Source organism: Lygodium microphyllum, chromosome 6 (genome assembly GCF_053477565.2).
Source record: "Lygodium microphyllum isolate KBCC chromosome 6, Lygodium_microphyllum_v1.1.10, whole genome shotgun sequence".
In the NCBI taxonomy this organism is placed as follows: domain Eukaryota; kingdom Viridiplantae; phylum Streptophyta; class Polypodiopsida; order Schizaeales; family Lygodiaceae; genus Lygodium; species Lygodium microphyllum.
Window position 1 is genome coordinate 111,226,773 of NC_141140.1, and position 16,976 is coordinate 111,243,748.

The window sequence follows — 16,976 nt, forward strand, 5'->3', positions numbered from 1 at the left end:
GTTTGCTCAATTTTAAGGTTTCCTATCTCAAACCAGTTATACCTGTAGGTATCATGATTGGAAAACAAGTGCACTCTTCTTACTGTTTTGCAGGCACTTGTAAGCTCATATTTATTGGATGACATCCTAAAATACAGTGAAGTTGAGTTGGAGGATGAGCAATATGTAAATGATAGTATTGACTCTAGGGCTTTGGCACACTCGGAGGTTGAAGAGAGAGGACCAAAGCTTGTGTCTACTAGCAAAGATGATACAAACAACTTGTATGAGCTATTAAAGCTAGTTGATCCACAAGCAGTTGATATCGTTCACCCCAACAATATACGGAGGGTGGGTGGTCTCTAAAGAAAGTTTGCTGCTTAGCCTTCTCTTGGTGATTATTAATGTACTGTTCTAAAGTGTGCTTTCAGTTTACTGCAGCTGGATCAATACATCAAGATCTACAAGCGTACAGGAAGAAGGCCAACTGAACTCTTTCAAGATAAAAGGATGGATGTGAGTTTTCCTACATGTAAACACTTGTTTGGTTCTTTCTATCATCAAAATTGAAATCAAGATTGAAAAGGTCAAACACTTATTTGAGCTGCACTTCTCTTGGTTGGAATAATCTATTAATCATGCATATAACTTTGTTAGACGTAAGTTCTAAGAGGGCACAATGTTGCAGCTGAGCAGAGGATTCCCAGTTGTCTACTTCAGGGTAGAGCTACATGCTTTTCAATGGTGTTAAGAGATGTTTAGCATGTTAACTCCTTTCCTTTTCTCTTTATGGTAGAGGCCTCTTTAGGCAGATTTATATCAAAGGATAGACATATAATCCTGAATCATGATGAGCTCCTGGATGTGGAGTTTAAATATAGCATGGCTATTTATTTGGATGGGAATGAGTGGCAAAAAAATATTCTATGTTGCTGTTATTGAAAAATTTTGTCTAGCTTCAGGTGCCCAATTGCAATAGCATATTAGCATTCAGCCTGGTTTTTCTGTAGAACCTCAGTACACTCTTTTGACTGTCATTTGGGATTGACATATCTCTGGTAGCAGCTGATACCCCTCATATTCAGGATCCAAAGTTTGAACACACTGTCTTTATAGGAGCAGCACGAGATTATACTACCAAGAAGACTGGAGGGATTGACATATCTCTGATAGCAGCTGATACCCCTCATATTCAGGATCCAAAGTTTGAACACACCGTCTTTATTGGAGCGGTGCGTGATTATACTTTCCAAGCAGGGTTGTCTCCGTACGTAGTACGGACTGATCCGTACGGTACGTATCTGTACGATTTAGTACGAAAAAATGGGCACTTTTTGGCCACTCTACTTTAAGTCTACAACTTTCTTTTTTTCTTTCTCCTTTCTTTTTTCTTTCTTCTTTCTCCCCCAAGCCTTTCTCTCTCTCTCTCTCTCTCTCTCTCTCTCTCTCTCTCTCTCTAGCCTTTTCCTCTCTCTAGTTGCACTAGTACCACGTACGAAAGGTTTGATAGTATACCATACTTTAGGTACCGTGCCTTATGTATTAGTACCATAAGGTACCAACTTAATGGATGCATCTTTCCCATTCGAACTGCACTTTGGGACGAGCTAAATGCTCCTTATATTAATATGATTCTCCCATGAGATTAGGTTATTTGAGATTCAAACAATTTCTCCCAACCTTCTCTCTCTCAAGCCCACACTTCTCTTATTTGTATGATCATGTATGTATGATGTATCCACTCCCATCTATGTAGTCATAAGTTGTAGGTAGTAGTAGCGCATGTTGCGCATTCCGCATTAGGTTTTGGGCCTTGGCATGTTACCCTCAAGTACTTATCTTATATACTCTAATAGCATTGCTATTTAGACTTGAAATATCTATTCTATTATCTTTTGTCCAAAATAATCAAGTTATTTTTTTTGTCGTACTAATATCGTACCGTACCTTATAAAATCTTAAGGTACCATTTAGTACCGTATTTTATTGTGCCGTACCGTATCGTACCTTTCGTACTTGATAACTATGTTTCCAAGGAGAGTGGAGGTGGCTAACTAAGTTTTACCAGAAACCATGTGGCATATCACCTCTTATCATGCTTCTCCCAAGTTCTTACTGGCATGATGAAGTGTCTGTTTCGAAATAACATTTGCTCATGTGATGATGTAAGCCTAAGTAGGGAAAGGGTTGCTTGGGATGTTATCCAGCCAAGATCATTAACCTGATGTAATGCACTGGACACATGGAGCTAGACACATGACATACATGCATAAGTGGGTGAGTGTGTGAATGTTGTACTAAACTATGCTCATAGTTTTGAAGATTCAAGAATGGAACACAAAAAAATGCGCAATTGGAGATGGCTAGATGAGGATACGCGAGCTTTTTGCATGTGAACAGTCCCTTGGAGTCACATGACCAAGTGTGACCATAAGAGGATGGTTGGTGACTAGTTGATGGAGCACGTTGGCTAGTGGGTCAGACACTTGGGCAAATGGGGTTGGCAACGAATTTGATATCAATGACTTACAGCTGTGATGGTCATAGCACATGCTATAAGCACTCTAGGCTCCGCTAACAAGCATGTGAGATCAGGTCCAATGATGAGGTAGCTGGCCACATGGTAGAGACTTGAATTGAGTTGGGCTTTGTTTTTACAAGTTGGGTAGATTTTGTACTTAAGGAAACACGCATTTTTTTGGCTGGCTCTCCTAGTCTTGGTAGAGGACTCTGAAGTGAGAAGAGACTAGGAGCGAGTGTGGTAGGAGAGTAAGGGATTTGAGTCTAGGTTTCTACATGTGAGACAAAAAGTAGTTGCAGCTTTATGGTGCTTAACAACAATGCTGTACTATGGCAATCCCGCTATACAATGCCAGTGAGTGTGGTAGGAGAGCAAGGGATTTGAGTCTAGGTTTGTACATGTTAGACAAAAAGTAGTTGCCGCTTTATGGTGCTTAACAACAATGCTCTACTATGGCAATCCTGCTATACAGTGCTATGCACCTACATTATGAAGTCAGAGAGAGAGAGAGAGAGAGAGAGAGAGAGAGAGAGAGAGAGAGAGAGAAGGTTAAAACCCCCTAAAATTTGTATTGAATAGGGGTAAAATGGTGTACAAAGGACTATATTAGAAAGACATAAGTACATGTACAAAAGTGATGCAAATCCATGTTTGAAGTGCTATGTGCTTATCAATAGGGTCCCTCTAAGTTGGAAACCCTTGAAAAGGCTACTACTGTGTTTTCAAGGTCTTCTCAATGTTAAAAGTTAGATACTATCGGAACTTAGAGGAAAATATTTGATGATGTTTATGGCTTGGAGGAGAGAGAGAATTTTCTTACATCTTCTTCACAATGTTCAAAACAAGAGACTATAGGAACTTAAAGGAGGATAATCGTTGATATCTATATGGATTGGAGAAGAGAAACAAACCCTTGGTTGGCTTGTTCTTGAGAAGTTCTCTCTTTTTGGTGAGGACAATTTGCAACAAGGCCTTCTTGTATCGATTAGAGGATGGTAGACTCATGAGGGAAGGGGCTGATTAGATAGAGCATTAAAGCTGCACTTGAGACAAGATCAGGTGGCAGCTCATTATGACTAGAATTGGTAAATTGTTCTAGACTCATACACGCCCATAGGTGAACTTTAGATTTTGGGTATAACAAGGGAAACCCTTGCAAAGACTTCATTTGGATCCAAGTGAGTGGTTCCCTAACATCCCCTTATGTCACTACATGACTAGGGTGAAAGATTCAAAGAGTAGGATTCAAATGACCCTTGGAGCCTCATAGTGCTTTTACAGATAGGTATGTAGTCTTTTCTATCAAACTCTGCGAGGAGAAAGATTTACCCTTTCTTTGGGTCAGGACACACTTGAGTTTGGCAGTAGACAATTGGCTTGGATTTGGTAGGGTATTAGTGCTTCCTTGAGACGTAGACGACTGAGGGGGCATGATGGAAACAAAGGTGTAGGACATGAGTTAATAGTGAAAGTAAAATGAATGCAAGAGAAGGGTGGAGACAAACACGGCTCCTAGGTTATGAACCTTGGTGCAAAGATATAGAAGTGAGAACCAAAGTATGTATAGTGTTTGAGCCTATTAATGAGGAATGTATGAGAAATTGGCCACCCAACCATGGAGGAAAAGATGGAGTTGAAAAGGACCAAAATGGGATCAATATGACATATGGAAAATTGGCACTCAGGACTGGGGTACAGCAACACTAAAGCGGCCATGATATGGAGCTTGTCATAAACTCAATAGTTGTGCTTAGTGACATGTAGGGGAATAAGAACCTGAATGAGTTGAGGGGCGACAAATGGCTTATCTACAAATGTCATGAGTGGTAAAACATTGTCCCCCTCTCAATTTAAAGATTACAAATATGGTGGTTCAACTTCTACATGATACAAAATATATCCAAGGTTGCTAAGTGGTAATGCCTTGGTGAGGAATTTTTTGAAGTGTTTGGGTCGAGCTAGGGCAATGGCATTCAAGTTGTTGAAGTATGCTGTCTATTTGCTTTGGGTTGCTTTGGTGACCGAGGAGCGTTATGGAGCAAGAATGGCCAACTCCATGCATCACACAGCTTGGATAAATTTGCACTCACGCTATGGGGAGGGACCTCATGAACTTGCTAGATTTACCCTGACTCTCTAGGATTACTGCATGTGCATGGGTGGATCAGCTAGGATGCGGGTGGCAGTTTCTTTGGATTTTTGAAAGATATGATAGAGACTGAGGTCCAAGGAAAGAGTTGTCCCCAATTCTCATAGGAGAACCGTGTGCATGGAAATATTCGTTGGAGTGCAAGTGGGGAGGCTATAGAGTCAAAGCCTATGCAGGATAAATTGTGTGTGTATGTGTCCCCAAACACTTTGTGGGTCAGTTCCAATAGATATTGACTGATAAAAACCAACAACAAAGTGTTAAAACAAACTACTGGTATTGCAAAGGTAAAGAAAAAGTGAAAGATAAGGAAGGCACTTGGCAAGATGGATGGCAGAATCCTTAGAAATTGATACTTTGAGACACATCTAGAGCCTCTGTAAGGCATATGAATGGAGAGTTGAGACTACCATCTCAGACAAGTATGTGAATAATAAGTGGTCAAGTTAATTAGACTAATGCTGTGATATGGCACAGCGATTCAATAGTCACTTAGCTACCTCACAAACAGGATGAGCAAAATGATACTGCACATAACTGTAGTTTCTTTCTGATGTTATCTGGTCTCTGAAGCTCAAGCCTCGTTGAATCAGTAGCCTTTTTTTTTTTTTTCCGGGTGCTTCCATGTTTGGTGTAACCCTGCTTAATCTACTATTCATGTATAGACTGTTGGTTTTGTCAGGACAGAAGTGGGGCACTTCAGATAGCTTTCGATACAACTGCTGCTTTATTTTGCTGGATGCTGAGGTGCACATCCTGGGTCAATTTGTGGAGCAGAGAGTAGATGCCATGATGGAATTAGGCCTCCTAAAAGAGATATCAAATTTTTATGCCCCTGGGGCAGACTATTCTCGTGGTTTATATCAGGCGATTGGTGTCTCTGAGTTTAGTTCCGTCTTTGATGTTGAGTTCTGTGAAATTAAAGGCCAACATTGCACCAAGTCAACTGATGAGCAATCTGGCGTGCCATCACCTCGAAATTCTGGGAGTTCATGCACCCCAAGTAAAGCACCAGATTCCACTTTGCAAGGGGAGACCATCTTAAGAGCTGTGAATAAGATGAAGTCAAATACAAGGAGGCTTGTTCATCTCCAGGTAAGATTTCCAAAAGGTGCAAGCCATACATTATGGTAGTTAACAAGGTCTTCATAGTTGTGCTTGAAAGGAGAATGGACATGAAGCACAGGTTAACGTTTGAATGGTGAAATTGAAAGGTTTGTTTTGTTCATATACACGGTATTTCTGTTTGTTCAGAATGGTCCTTCTGCTACTATAATAACAAGAGATTTTTATACAAGATAATTTTGATGTTCTAAAACATGTCTTCCTAGCTAGCATATTGGAAAACAAGATTCATTGTACGGATTTTGGGAGAATGCATACAGGACAAGCATACATTGCATGTGGCCCTAAAAAATAAGCCAAGGTTGGATGGGATCATGGGATTGTGTGGATCTTGGAAGTAGTGGATGATGAGTGCCAGGAAGCAGGTCAGACTGCTCTGAACGGGTGGGAAGGAAGTACAAAACTGAAGGAAACTCCTGGCCATTGGGAGTCAATAGAGGAGAATTTATGACTGACATGGAAGTTTCCTGTTAATGGCACCCATGAACAGGAAACATTCCTGCATAGATATATCTGTCAGAGGTCTGCTTAAGGGCGCATGTTCAGGGACAGTCAGATATAAGATGATCATAATCCTAATCATGAGCAGACTTCAGAGCAGTAAAATAATTCATAGCCCCAAGTGAAGGAGATACATTGCCAAGAGGACTGTATTTACTTGCATAATAGCCGTAAGAGAGGGCCAGTTGTAGTCCAGGGTTGATGGAGAGAGATAATGACCGTTATACGATATCTACCTAAAAAATGAGACGAGGCTCTCTCACACATACAATGAAAGATGACACACACATACCAAGATAAGGTCTATGATGCATGTGGATCATTGGTGGCACCTCATGAGGGTGGGGCATTGAGCATATCTAACACTTTGTACCAATATCTTTCTTCCCAACGGGCAAGGACACTAAAGATAGAATCAAGCTTAGCTTGCATTGCCACCATCCAATGCACACTATGTTGTGCATCCTCAAAACATTCAAGCTTCTCATCATCAAGTGTATCTGTTGCCATAACAAACTCCATTGTATGTGCGCCATCATGCATTCGAGCTTGCCTTCTTGTACGACCAGCAATAGGAGCATCCAAATGACTGGTTTTCATAGTTTGCAAATACCATCTAGGCATATGCCTAGCTTCTTAACTATGTACAAGCTCTTGCTGAACTTCAAATTCAGCATCTTGCTAAATATTCAGATCATCCCCATAGGCTGATTTTCTGCATTACCTAATAGAGCAATTGGTTGAACATTAAGCTCACCGGTTGAAGCTCCAGTTGTATCACCAAAAGAAATGGGCAGTAGCCCTTCAAAGACATTATTGGCAACCTGAAATGTATCAAAACCAACAAGGAAAAATTCTGATTTTTCATCAAAAACCACATCCCTATTGACAAATACTTTCTTAGAGATAGGATTATATAATCTATATCCTTTGCTCTCACTGCTATACCCCACAAAAATGCATTTATCAGCCTTGTTATCCAACTTATTTCTTAGTACCTTGGTTATGTGAGCATACGCAAGATATCCAAAAGTACGAAAATGTGCAGAAGGTTGCCGGCTGTTCCAAGCCTCAAAAGGCGTGACATTCTTTAATGTCTTTGTAGGGCACCTATTAAAAACATGGCAAGCACACATAATTGCTTCCATCCAAAAACTATATGGCAAGCTCTTTGCTTTTAGCATACATCTAGCCATCTCTATGAGTGACCGATTCTTCCTCTCTACAACCCCATTTTGTTGTGGAGTATAAGCAGTAGTATACTGATGAACAATGCCTTTCTGCTTCAAAAAAGTATTCAGCATAGAAGACATGTATTCTCCCCCTCGGTCTGACGGAGAATCTTAATCCTGTAGCTAGATTGATTTTTAGCAAGTGCTACAAAAGCCAAAAATGCATCATACACCTCTAAATTTTTCACCAAAGAATAGACCTAGCAAAAACAAGTAAAGTTATCAATGAAAGTGACAAAATAGTAACAACCACCCAATGACTTTGTTTGCATAGGGCCATAGACATCCGAATGCACAATTTGTAATTTGGCAGTTGCTCTAAAAGCAATATCACGAGGAAATGAAAATGATGTATTTTTCCCAAAATGTATCCCTTGTATATATGCTCAGGTGGTCTCTCCAAGAAAGACAAACCATTAAGCATCTGTGTACGCTACATAAGTATCAAGCTATCATTGTTTATATGCCGCATGCGAGCATGCTATAACTTTGCTTGTGACATAGCAAGAGTGAGAGTAGATGCTAGATAGACCAACTGATCACTAAAATGGAGTTTCCACATCTCTTCTTTCTCTCTCTCTCTCTCTCTCTCTCCAATCTACTCACTTCTCTCCTAATCCCTATGAAAGCAAGAATGTGCAAATTGATAAAAGGTATAGTGAGCTCACCTCCTTACCTCCACATCAATGTCATGACTCAAAGGCTTGCACGTGGCTCCGTGATTCAATTAGTGCTTCTCTATTTACCTCCTCTACTCTATGGCTACCAATTTGATCAATGAGTACTCAAACTTTAAGAAAAAATATAGAGAAGAAATGAATAAACACAAGCTCTCCTCCTCAAATCACACTTTGCCAAAGAAGAAATAGACAGCAAATTCTTCTTTATGCTTGGCACAAATTTACGAGTAGAAGCAGCACACACACACACACACACACACACACACACACACACACGGAGCACATTAATCGAGGTGCTAGTACTGAATAGTGAGTGAGAGTGAGTCGATAGATAGGTGTGTATCAATGTGGTACACACAAAGAATAAAAGAATGTATTTATACTTAGGGTACATTACACTTACACCTGCTAGGGTGAGTTCATGTGTGTAAAGTAATATATACACGGGAGAGCGTAAAGGGCCTTTATACCCAATACTTAGGATACGGTACACTTATATCCACTAGGGTGACTCACGTGTGTGAAGTAATATATATACGAGAGATACATGGGAGAGTGTAAAGGGCCTTTATACCCAATAACCTCCCACTTAAAGGTCCGAAGCGAGCCTTTAACCAACTCCCATAAGTCTAATGCAATGCTTATATGGAGCCTTTGCAAGACTTTTAGTGAGAACATTTGCAGGGTTATCCTATGATTTGTCTTAGTCAGAGTGACTAGACCATCATCCAGAACCTGTTTGATAAAATGATACCGAACATCAATATGTTTGGTAAGTGCATGGAACATGGCATTCTTAGCCACGCATACAGCGCTCTGGCTTTCACATCTAAGTATAGGTGTTTTGGTGGGCAGCCCAAAATCCTTGACCAAAGGACCAAGCCAAAATGCTTCTTTTGAAGCTTCAGTGATTGAGATATATTCAGCATCAGTGGTAGAGAGTGCTATTATCTTTTGCAATCTAGAGCATCAAGAAACTGCCCCACCAGTCAAGGTAAAGATGTACCCACTAGTAGACTTGCGAGTATGTAAGTCACCTGCCATGTCTGCATCACAATACCGGTACAGATCTAACGTACCCTTGCCATAGCAAATACATTTTCTTTGTGTGCCCTTAAGGTACCGTAAGATACATTTCACTGCTTCACAATGTGCTTTGCTAGGATTTGAGATAAACTTGCTTACAACTCCCACTGCATAAGCAATGTCAAGTCTAGTGGCAACCATCGTATACATGAGTGAACCACAAGCTGAAGCATAAGGAACACCCATCATAGAGCTGGCTGCCTTATTATCTTTTGGGCAATTTGCCTTGCTAAGCTTAAGATAAGGCAGAAAAGGTACACCAAGAGGCTTAGCATCAGCCATAGAAAGACGATCAAGTACTTTGCTGATGTGCTTTTCTTGTGAGAGAAATAAGAGCTGCTGCTCTCTATCTCGTGTCACACGTATGTCCAAAATATGTTCAATTGCACCCAATTCCTTCATGGAAAAGACTGAATTCAGCTATCTTGCATTAATTTGGCTTTTGTGCTTACCAGTAGTAAGCATATCATCCACATAAAGTACAAGTATAATAAGGCTTCCATCATCAACCTTCTTAATATACAAGCAGTGATCTGCACTACTCCTTTTAAAACCATGTGAGAGCATGAAGGCATCAAACTTTTTATACCATTGTCTAGGAGCCTGTTTCAAACCATACAAGCTTCTCTTAAGCTTACATACCAAATGCTCCTTTCCTTGCATAACAAAGCCTTCGGGCTGTTTCATGTAGAGCTCTTCTTTCAAATCACCATGCAGAAATGCTGTTCTAACATCCATCTGATCAAGTTCAAGATCCATAGATGCTAAAATGGCAAATAACACTCGAAGAGTGATCATTTTGACAACAGGAGAAAACAGTTCTTGAAAATCAATGCCCTACTTTTGTGTATAGCCCTTAGCCACAAGTCTGGCTTTGTATTTGGGTTGGCCATCCACACATTTGATTTTATAGACCCATTTGTTAGGAATGGCTTTCCTATCCTTGGGCCATGTAACCAAATCCCAAGTATTATTATGATACAATGACTTCATTTCTTCCTGCATAGCTAGCTCCCACTTTTTCTTTAATTCACTTGATAAGGCCTCTTTATACGTAAGAGGCTCACCTTCATCTGTGAGCAAAATGCAGTCCAAAGAAGGATTAAATCTTTGGATAGGTCTTGTGACACATGTATACCTTCTTACCCAATGATCTGTGTTATCAGGTAATGGATCCACATCCAAGGGAATGTCAATGACCTCATTGTTTGGTTGTTGAACTGCATGTTCAGGTTGCTGTAATACAAGTTCAGGATGCTGTAATTCGTTTTCAGCACGCTGATTTTGGTGCTTAAGCTGATGTTCAGCATCCCCTTGCTACCCATTTTCATCTAGCTCAATAATGATACGTTGATTTTATTTTATTTTTGCAAGTAAAATGTGGCTGATTATATTACTAAAAAAAACCTGATTATAACAGAGTACTCATGCTCAACAGACTAGCTGGAGCTGATGAAAAGTCATCGATACATCATATATACAAGCCTCTCAAGGTGGTCTGAGGGGGATGGGGGCAAGAAACCATGGAGAGGGGGGGGGATGTATCGCCATCTGGGATTGCCTGTCTACATCACGAAGAACAGGTCCTGGCCACCCCAAGTGCGCATGAAATGACATTGGAGCCTTTGACAGGCCCTGGACTCACCCTACACCTGATCCCATCGGTCTTGAAGGGGAAGTGGAAAATGGAGGTCCAGAGCTCTGCTAAGGTCGCCTGTACTGAAAGTCTCTCTCCGCTGAAAGCCACCTGACACCGCGTCTTCCAGAGATGTCAACCAGTAAGACTTCCTATGATTTCCCATACCTCAAAGCGGTCTGCTATGGGCTCCAGTACCTGGCGGATAGGTAGAGCCTCTAAACCCATCATTGCGCACAACCCTGCCTCGATAATGAATATCATATCCTGCATCCCGGCCTCATACAGAAGGTGACGGCCCTGGCTAACCGCCTGCCAGCAGAAAGCTCCCCAAGAGATACATCCAAGGCTGGGTGCTATGCGGCGAAGGATGCGGCATACTCCTCTCCACACGAGCTATGCCGCCTCACATGACCAAAGGCAGTGCTTTGGGGTTTCCATAGATTGCTGTGTGCAGCACTTACAAACTCCCTCCTTTTGCATCTGGGCAAGCAAGCTTCCCACCGCCAAGCCTCCATGTGCCACGAGCCATAAAAAATACGATACCCTCCTTGGCCTCCAGCTGTCCCATAGGCGGCACCAGAAGGTTCGTCGAAACGGCTCCGTGATGTTGTGCTCCGCCTAGTGCCTGCTATGTGACGGTGCCCAATCCATATCCTCCTGCATCAGTACGTGTCTGCCAATATTGGCGGTGTACTCCAGGAACATCGGTGGCTTCTTGGCGACCACAGTGGCCGGCCAAAGCCACTCTTCCGGATCTTACTCCACTAGCTCATCAAGTGGCCGTCCTTCCCAGATCCAGAGACGCTACTCCGTGAGCTCCTGCCAAAAGACCAAAGGGTCCAGCCGCCATGTCTTCCCCTGAAGGCCAATCACCCGGATCCTCTTCCATGAAAGGACAGCTATCTCCTCATTCAGCTGCTCTCTGTCAAGAGCCAGACGCCGCCCCCGCCCCCCCCTTTGCACTATGAAAAAGGTCCCAGGTGGAGCGTGACCCACTCTTCCTGCCACCTATAGGGGATGCCTGCTGGTGAAAACCTAGCGGCCCTTACCTCCCGAGGCTCTATCGGCTCTCGTATCGAGGGAGCAAGCCACTCTTGAGGTATTGGTGCGTCTATCTCCCTTCTCCTTAGCTCCACTCCTCGCTGGTAGCCTGATACTTACTGCAATAGCACCTCGTCCGCCATCCTGTACACCTCCTGCCATGTCTTGATGGTACGAACCGGGCCAACCTCCCAACCACCCCACTGGATGTGGGGGCGCTCGCTAATCTGTGCCCCTTCCCGGTCCCTGACCTAGGGGTTCCAAATCACCGGCTGACGGTCTATCTCCTCCTAGCAGCTTGGGGGGCTCTGGATTAGGGCCTTACAAAGGCCCTGCCACATGCGGAGCAAGCTGTGTAGGAAGGGTGATTTGGGGGGTGAAACCAGCCTTCCTTCTTGGAATGGGTGGTGATAACCCAATTTAAGAGCTAATTACAACAATAAATAAATGCATACAAAATGAAATACACACTTTACCATAACACTCTTGGACAGTAGACTCCTTGTTGACCCCAAAACTAGCGCCCCTTGTGGTATTTCTTTAGCTTCATTCAATTGGAAGGAGTACAACTTGAGATTCTTCAATCTCCTCCTGCTAACCAATTGCTCTTGCTGTCATAAATGACCAGCAAGCCTTTTGGGTCATTTGTCCCTTGATTCACCTAGGACTTCTTCTCCAATTTGACCCTTGGCCGGCTAAATGCTGCCCCAAATCAATTTGGGATGGGCTAGCTCCTGAAATCCCTTGATAATATTCAATTATCAGCTGCTGATTTCAGTCCCCTGAGCCTTCAATCTTTGGCATGGATCCCAAGGTGGCTGCTAAACCCTAATTTCTGCTCTAAATTAGGGTTTATTGCAGAAATTACAGATCAGCCCACCAAAAATGGCTGAGATCTCCTTCGAATGGCTAAGAATTGCTGAGAATGGCTGAGCATAGGTTGAAGGAGATGAGAGAATGCTGCAGAGAGAAAATTCTGAGATTTGTCACGAAGAACTGATCAAAATCTGCTGCTGCCCTGTTGTACCAGCCCCAAACAGATGCACCAACAACAATAGGAGCATCAGAGACTGTGATCTTCAGGAGAAAGTGCATCAGCAGCAATTGCCAGCTTCCCAAGGTCAAGAATATGCAATCTCCATCACCAAAATGGTCTCCACTGGGAAATGGCCCCAAAACTGGCAGCAACAGTCCAACAGCTCCAAAATGAAAAAACGAGATTTCCCTCTCCCTTCAGCCCTATTTAGCCTTTCCCCCACTTGCATGGGAAAGTTTTGCTAAGTGGCAGCTTTCTTAATCCATTTTCAACAATTTCTAGCCATTTAATTAATTTTCAGAATTAATTAATTTTGAAAATTAATTCAGCCCTTAATCCATGCCTAGAAAATTGACCTTGCCCATCCAAAAATTAATTGGCTAGGCCATTGGCAACCCAAAGTGGTCCCATGCATTAATTGACCCTTGGACATGCATTATTCCATTAATTAATGCCTAGGCCCTAGTGTCACCACTGACACTGAATGGCCAATAATGGTCCTAGGGGCAAACTGACACCACAGTTCACCTAAGAACCTAACAAGTATAACTTGTTACAACTTTTGCCTTTGACACCCATCTTTTTCACAGGGTCCTTGGGCCTTCAACTGTGAAAAAGTAGCTTGCACCTCACATGTGCAACACATGTGCATCTTTTAATTGCACATTTGATTAATCCTTTAATTAAATGTCAATTAAACATAAGCAAAGCATCAAATTTTCATGTCCTCGTGACAGGGGGGGTGATCTGGGCTGACGTGAGGATCCATCTCAGGGACGGCCTCCACTCACCGCCAAGCCTCGGTCTACAGTCTTGAAGACCCTTCTGCAATAGGATCTTCCAGGTCTGCCCTCCCGGTGTGAGGCCGCGGACAACTAGCTTGCCCAAGAGGGCCATACTATGATACTCTGGTTCTATGATCCCAAGCCCTCCCTCTGACCGATGTCGTATGATGGTCGCCCACGCCACCTTGGCCCTGGAGTCCCCAGAGCCGTCTGACCCGAACCAAAGGAAATTCCGCACTAGGTGGCGAAGCTGCATTACACAGGAAGAGGTGCGGAGATCCCGCAAATCCAAGCCTGGGGAAAACCAACCTCACCATGGTGCCCTCTAGGAAATCCTAGTCCACCCTGTCATAGGCTTTCTCAAAATCCAAGAGTAGTACGGCCAGTCTCTGCCCACTCTGCTGGGCCCACTCTGTCGCCTCAAAGAAGGTAAATACATTGTCCAGGATGCTCCTATCCTAGACAAAGCCTGTCTGTGTGTCATAGATGATGTCTAGAAGCACGGGGCGTAGTTGCCTACCAATTATCTTTGCCAGCACCTTATAGGCCACAGACAATAAGGTGATCGGTCTCCACTAGGAAAGCTCCAACCGGTCTCCCCCTTTGGGGAGAAGACTAATAAAGCACGCCGAAAGACTCTCTGGCATCTGTCCTGAAGTGGAAATCTCGTGAAAGGCCATCAGTAGGGGGCCCTTCACCACTTCCCTGAAGGTAGTGAAGAAAGCCTTAGAGAGGGTATCCTCTCCCAGGCATTTTTGCTCGTCCTGTGTATGGAAAGCCTCCTCTAGTTCCTTCTTCGTGAAGGGGGCTAGGAGGGAGCGTCCCATTTCCTCTGTGACGAGGGACGGAATGTTATCCCAGACCTGCTGTCTACATCGTTGCCCTCTAGCTGAGGCTATCTCCTGCTGAAAGAGGCGACAGTAGTAGTTGGTGGCAATCTCCATCACCTCGTCTGGGCTAGAACGAGCCCTCCCATACTGATCTCAAAGGCAGTGTATTTGCTCTCTTGCGGTGCAAGGCTGGTGCACCTGGAAGAACTCCTTGCACATCGTGTTCCCCTTCCGGGCCTAGAAGGCTGCTGAGGTGCGGAAAGTGAACTGCAAGCGCCTGTCCTCAAGGGGCTAGCAATGGCTGCTTGGGCTCACACCTCCTGTGCGTGGAGGGTGGGATCTCCTGGTGCCTCCTGTAATAATCTCTACGTGGCTGCAAGGTCCCGTCGGAGTGCTCTCTCCTCCTCCCAGCTTTGTTGCTTGGTCTGTATGGCTGCCTCTTGGCAGATTCTGCTCGACTCGGCTAGGACCTTTGTAACCTCCTCTGCAATCCGGTCCCTTCTACCCCACTCCTTGGTCCAAATATGCTCTATTTGTTTCGTCACCTCCTCCCTCCTATAGATCCATTGAGGGATCCGACAAGATCGTGTATCTAGGGCAGATATTGGGGGATCTAGTTTCAGGAGGACCGGGCAATGATTGGACAATGTGGTGCCCGCCAACTGCCCAATCTGGTTTCCCCGAGAGCCTCCCCACTCTCCCACATAAAACCTGTCCAACCGCTCCAACAGGACTCCACCTAGCCGCTTGTATCCCCAAGAGAAGTCCAACGATCTCTCCCTCCTGTGGAAGGCAGGATCTCTCCAAGCATCGTGTGCTTCTACTGCCAGTAGAAAGACCTCCCATGCCTCCTGCTCCTCCCTGGCCATGCCCTGGTAGTATCTCCTTCTGCCCTGCTGGTCCTCCAAAGCCTCCAAGTTGTTGAAGTCTCTTCCAACAATCCAGGAGTCCACCTCTGGGAGTCCTTCTGCGATCTCCACCTAGAATCTGCTGCGTGCCCTAACCTCGGTAGGGGCATAGATATTAAGAGGCACGAGTCCCCAATATCCAATCTGATCCATAGCACCCTTCTTGCCACTATCGTCTCGTAGTCTCCTACACAAGCGGTAAGACTCGGACCAATAGAGGTGCATACGCCTCCACTCTTGCCGTGGGCCTGCAGCTCCTACCGAACAATCAATTTTCTGGAACCACGTGCCCCACTGTAGTGGAGGCTATTCACATTCCAAGATGCAAGGTGTAAGGTCATGGGGAAACCTGTGACTGACCGAATAGGCATCTGTTCAGTGTGGAGGCTGTTGATGAAGAGGAGAAGCTATGAGGTATGTAAGTACGCTTTGCCGCCGGTCTGGACGGCGAACTCCAATCCCCCATGGTGGCCCTCGGTTGAACCATAGGAGTGATAGATGTTCTAGGTGGTACTATCGATGCATCTATCAGCCATGCTGAGAGTCGGGACTCTGTGCACTAGTAGAAATGGGCTGCCTGTGCTAGGGGCCACTTGATCATATCCCTCGGAGCTCTCCACTGTGGAGAGGCTTGAAAGATAATGCTCAGGTGAGGGACCTCGGCACTGGCCCACCAGTTAATATCCATCATGCAACCAGGCCACTGCTGTGCAAACAATGCTAGTCCTTCTTCTCCCATCCACTGGGAGGTATGGTCCGCCACCTGACTCTTCAACTCTTCCTCTATCTGTGTCGTCGTCCACTCCCCTGAGTGAGAGGACTGAAGAAAAAGGCGTAGTTTGGTCCATTCGGTGGTGCTAGTAGATGGACCTTGCCCTTCCTTGACTTACGAACCACGAAGATCCCCACCTCTAGAGATAGTGGAAACTCTCCGCGCTTCGCAACTTTCAAGTAGGACCATGGGCCATTGCGGAAGAACTCCTGTGGCATCAGGTGTGCCTGTCTCGGAAAAATGTGACGGGCAGTAGGGGTGGATGAGCTGATGGCTGTATGGGAGGGGAAGGACTGCTGGTGCGAGGCGGATGTAGGCGTGTGTGGCTCATCATCTCTTGTGGAAGAAGGGGGGAGGGTCTGGGGGGGATCACCTGAACCAGGTGTGGATTAGGGGGGGTGCTCGGTACGGGGGGGATGGAGGGGAGGATGATCGAGGGATGGTGGGATGGACGGAGGTATATGGCGGGTGTGGGGGGGGGGGGGGGGGGCTGGTGGCCCTGTAAATGCGGGGCTGTGGGCTAGGGTTAGTGGGGGGGGAGGGGGCATGGGATGTGGTGGGAGGTGGATGTGGGGGCTATGGGGACTCAGGAGAGGTAGTCTATGGTGTGGGTGGTGGATGTGGGGGGCTGCGGTCCTGTCGGGTGGGCCAGGCAGGGAGGGGCTGTGAAGTGCTCTACCGAGAGGGCGTCG

The 16,976-nt window shown here is 44.8% G+C and overlaps 1 protein-coding gene across 2 annotated transcripts in view; it reads left to right on the forward strand.

Annotated features, from left to right (window-relative positions):
* LOC148034969 (tRNA dimethylallyltransferase 2-like) overlaps positions 1 to 16,976 on the forward strand; it is a 111,428-nt gene that overhangs the window by 85,217 nt on the left and 9,235 nt on the right. For both annotated transcript variants that reach the window (XR_015691136.1, XM_087679883.1), the window contains exons 5-7: positions 94 to 330; positions 421 to 495; positions 5,337 to 5,744. Coding sequence is in view for 1 of the 2 variants with exons in the window: in XM_087679883.1 (XP_087536009.1) it covers positions 94 to 330; positions 421 to 495; positions 5,337 to 5,744 (720 nt within the window). In the remaining variant the exon portion in view is untranslated. The remainder of the gene's footprint in view (positions 1 to 93; positions 331 to 420; positions 496 to 5,336; positions 5,745 to 16,976) is intronic.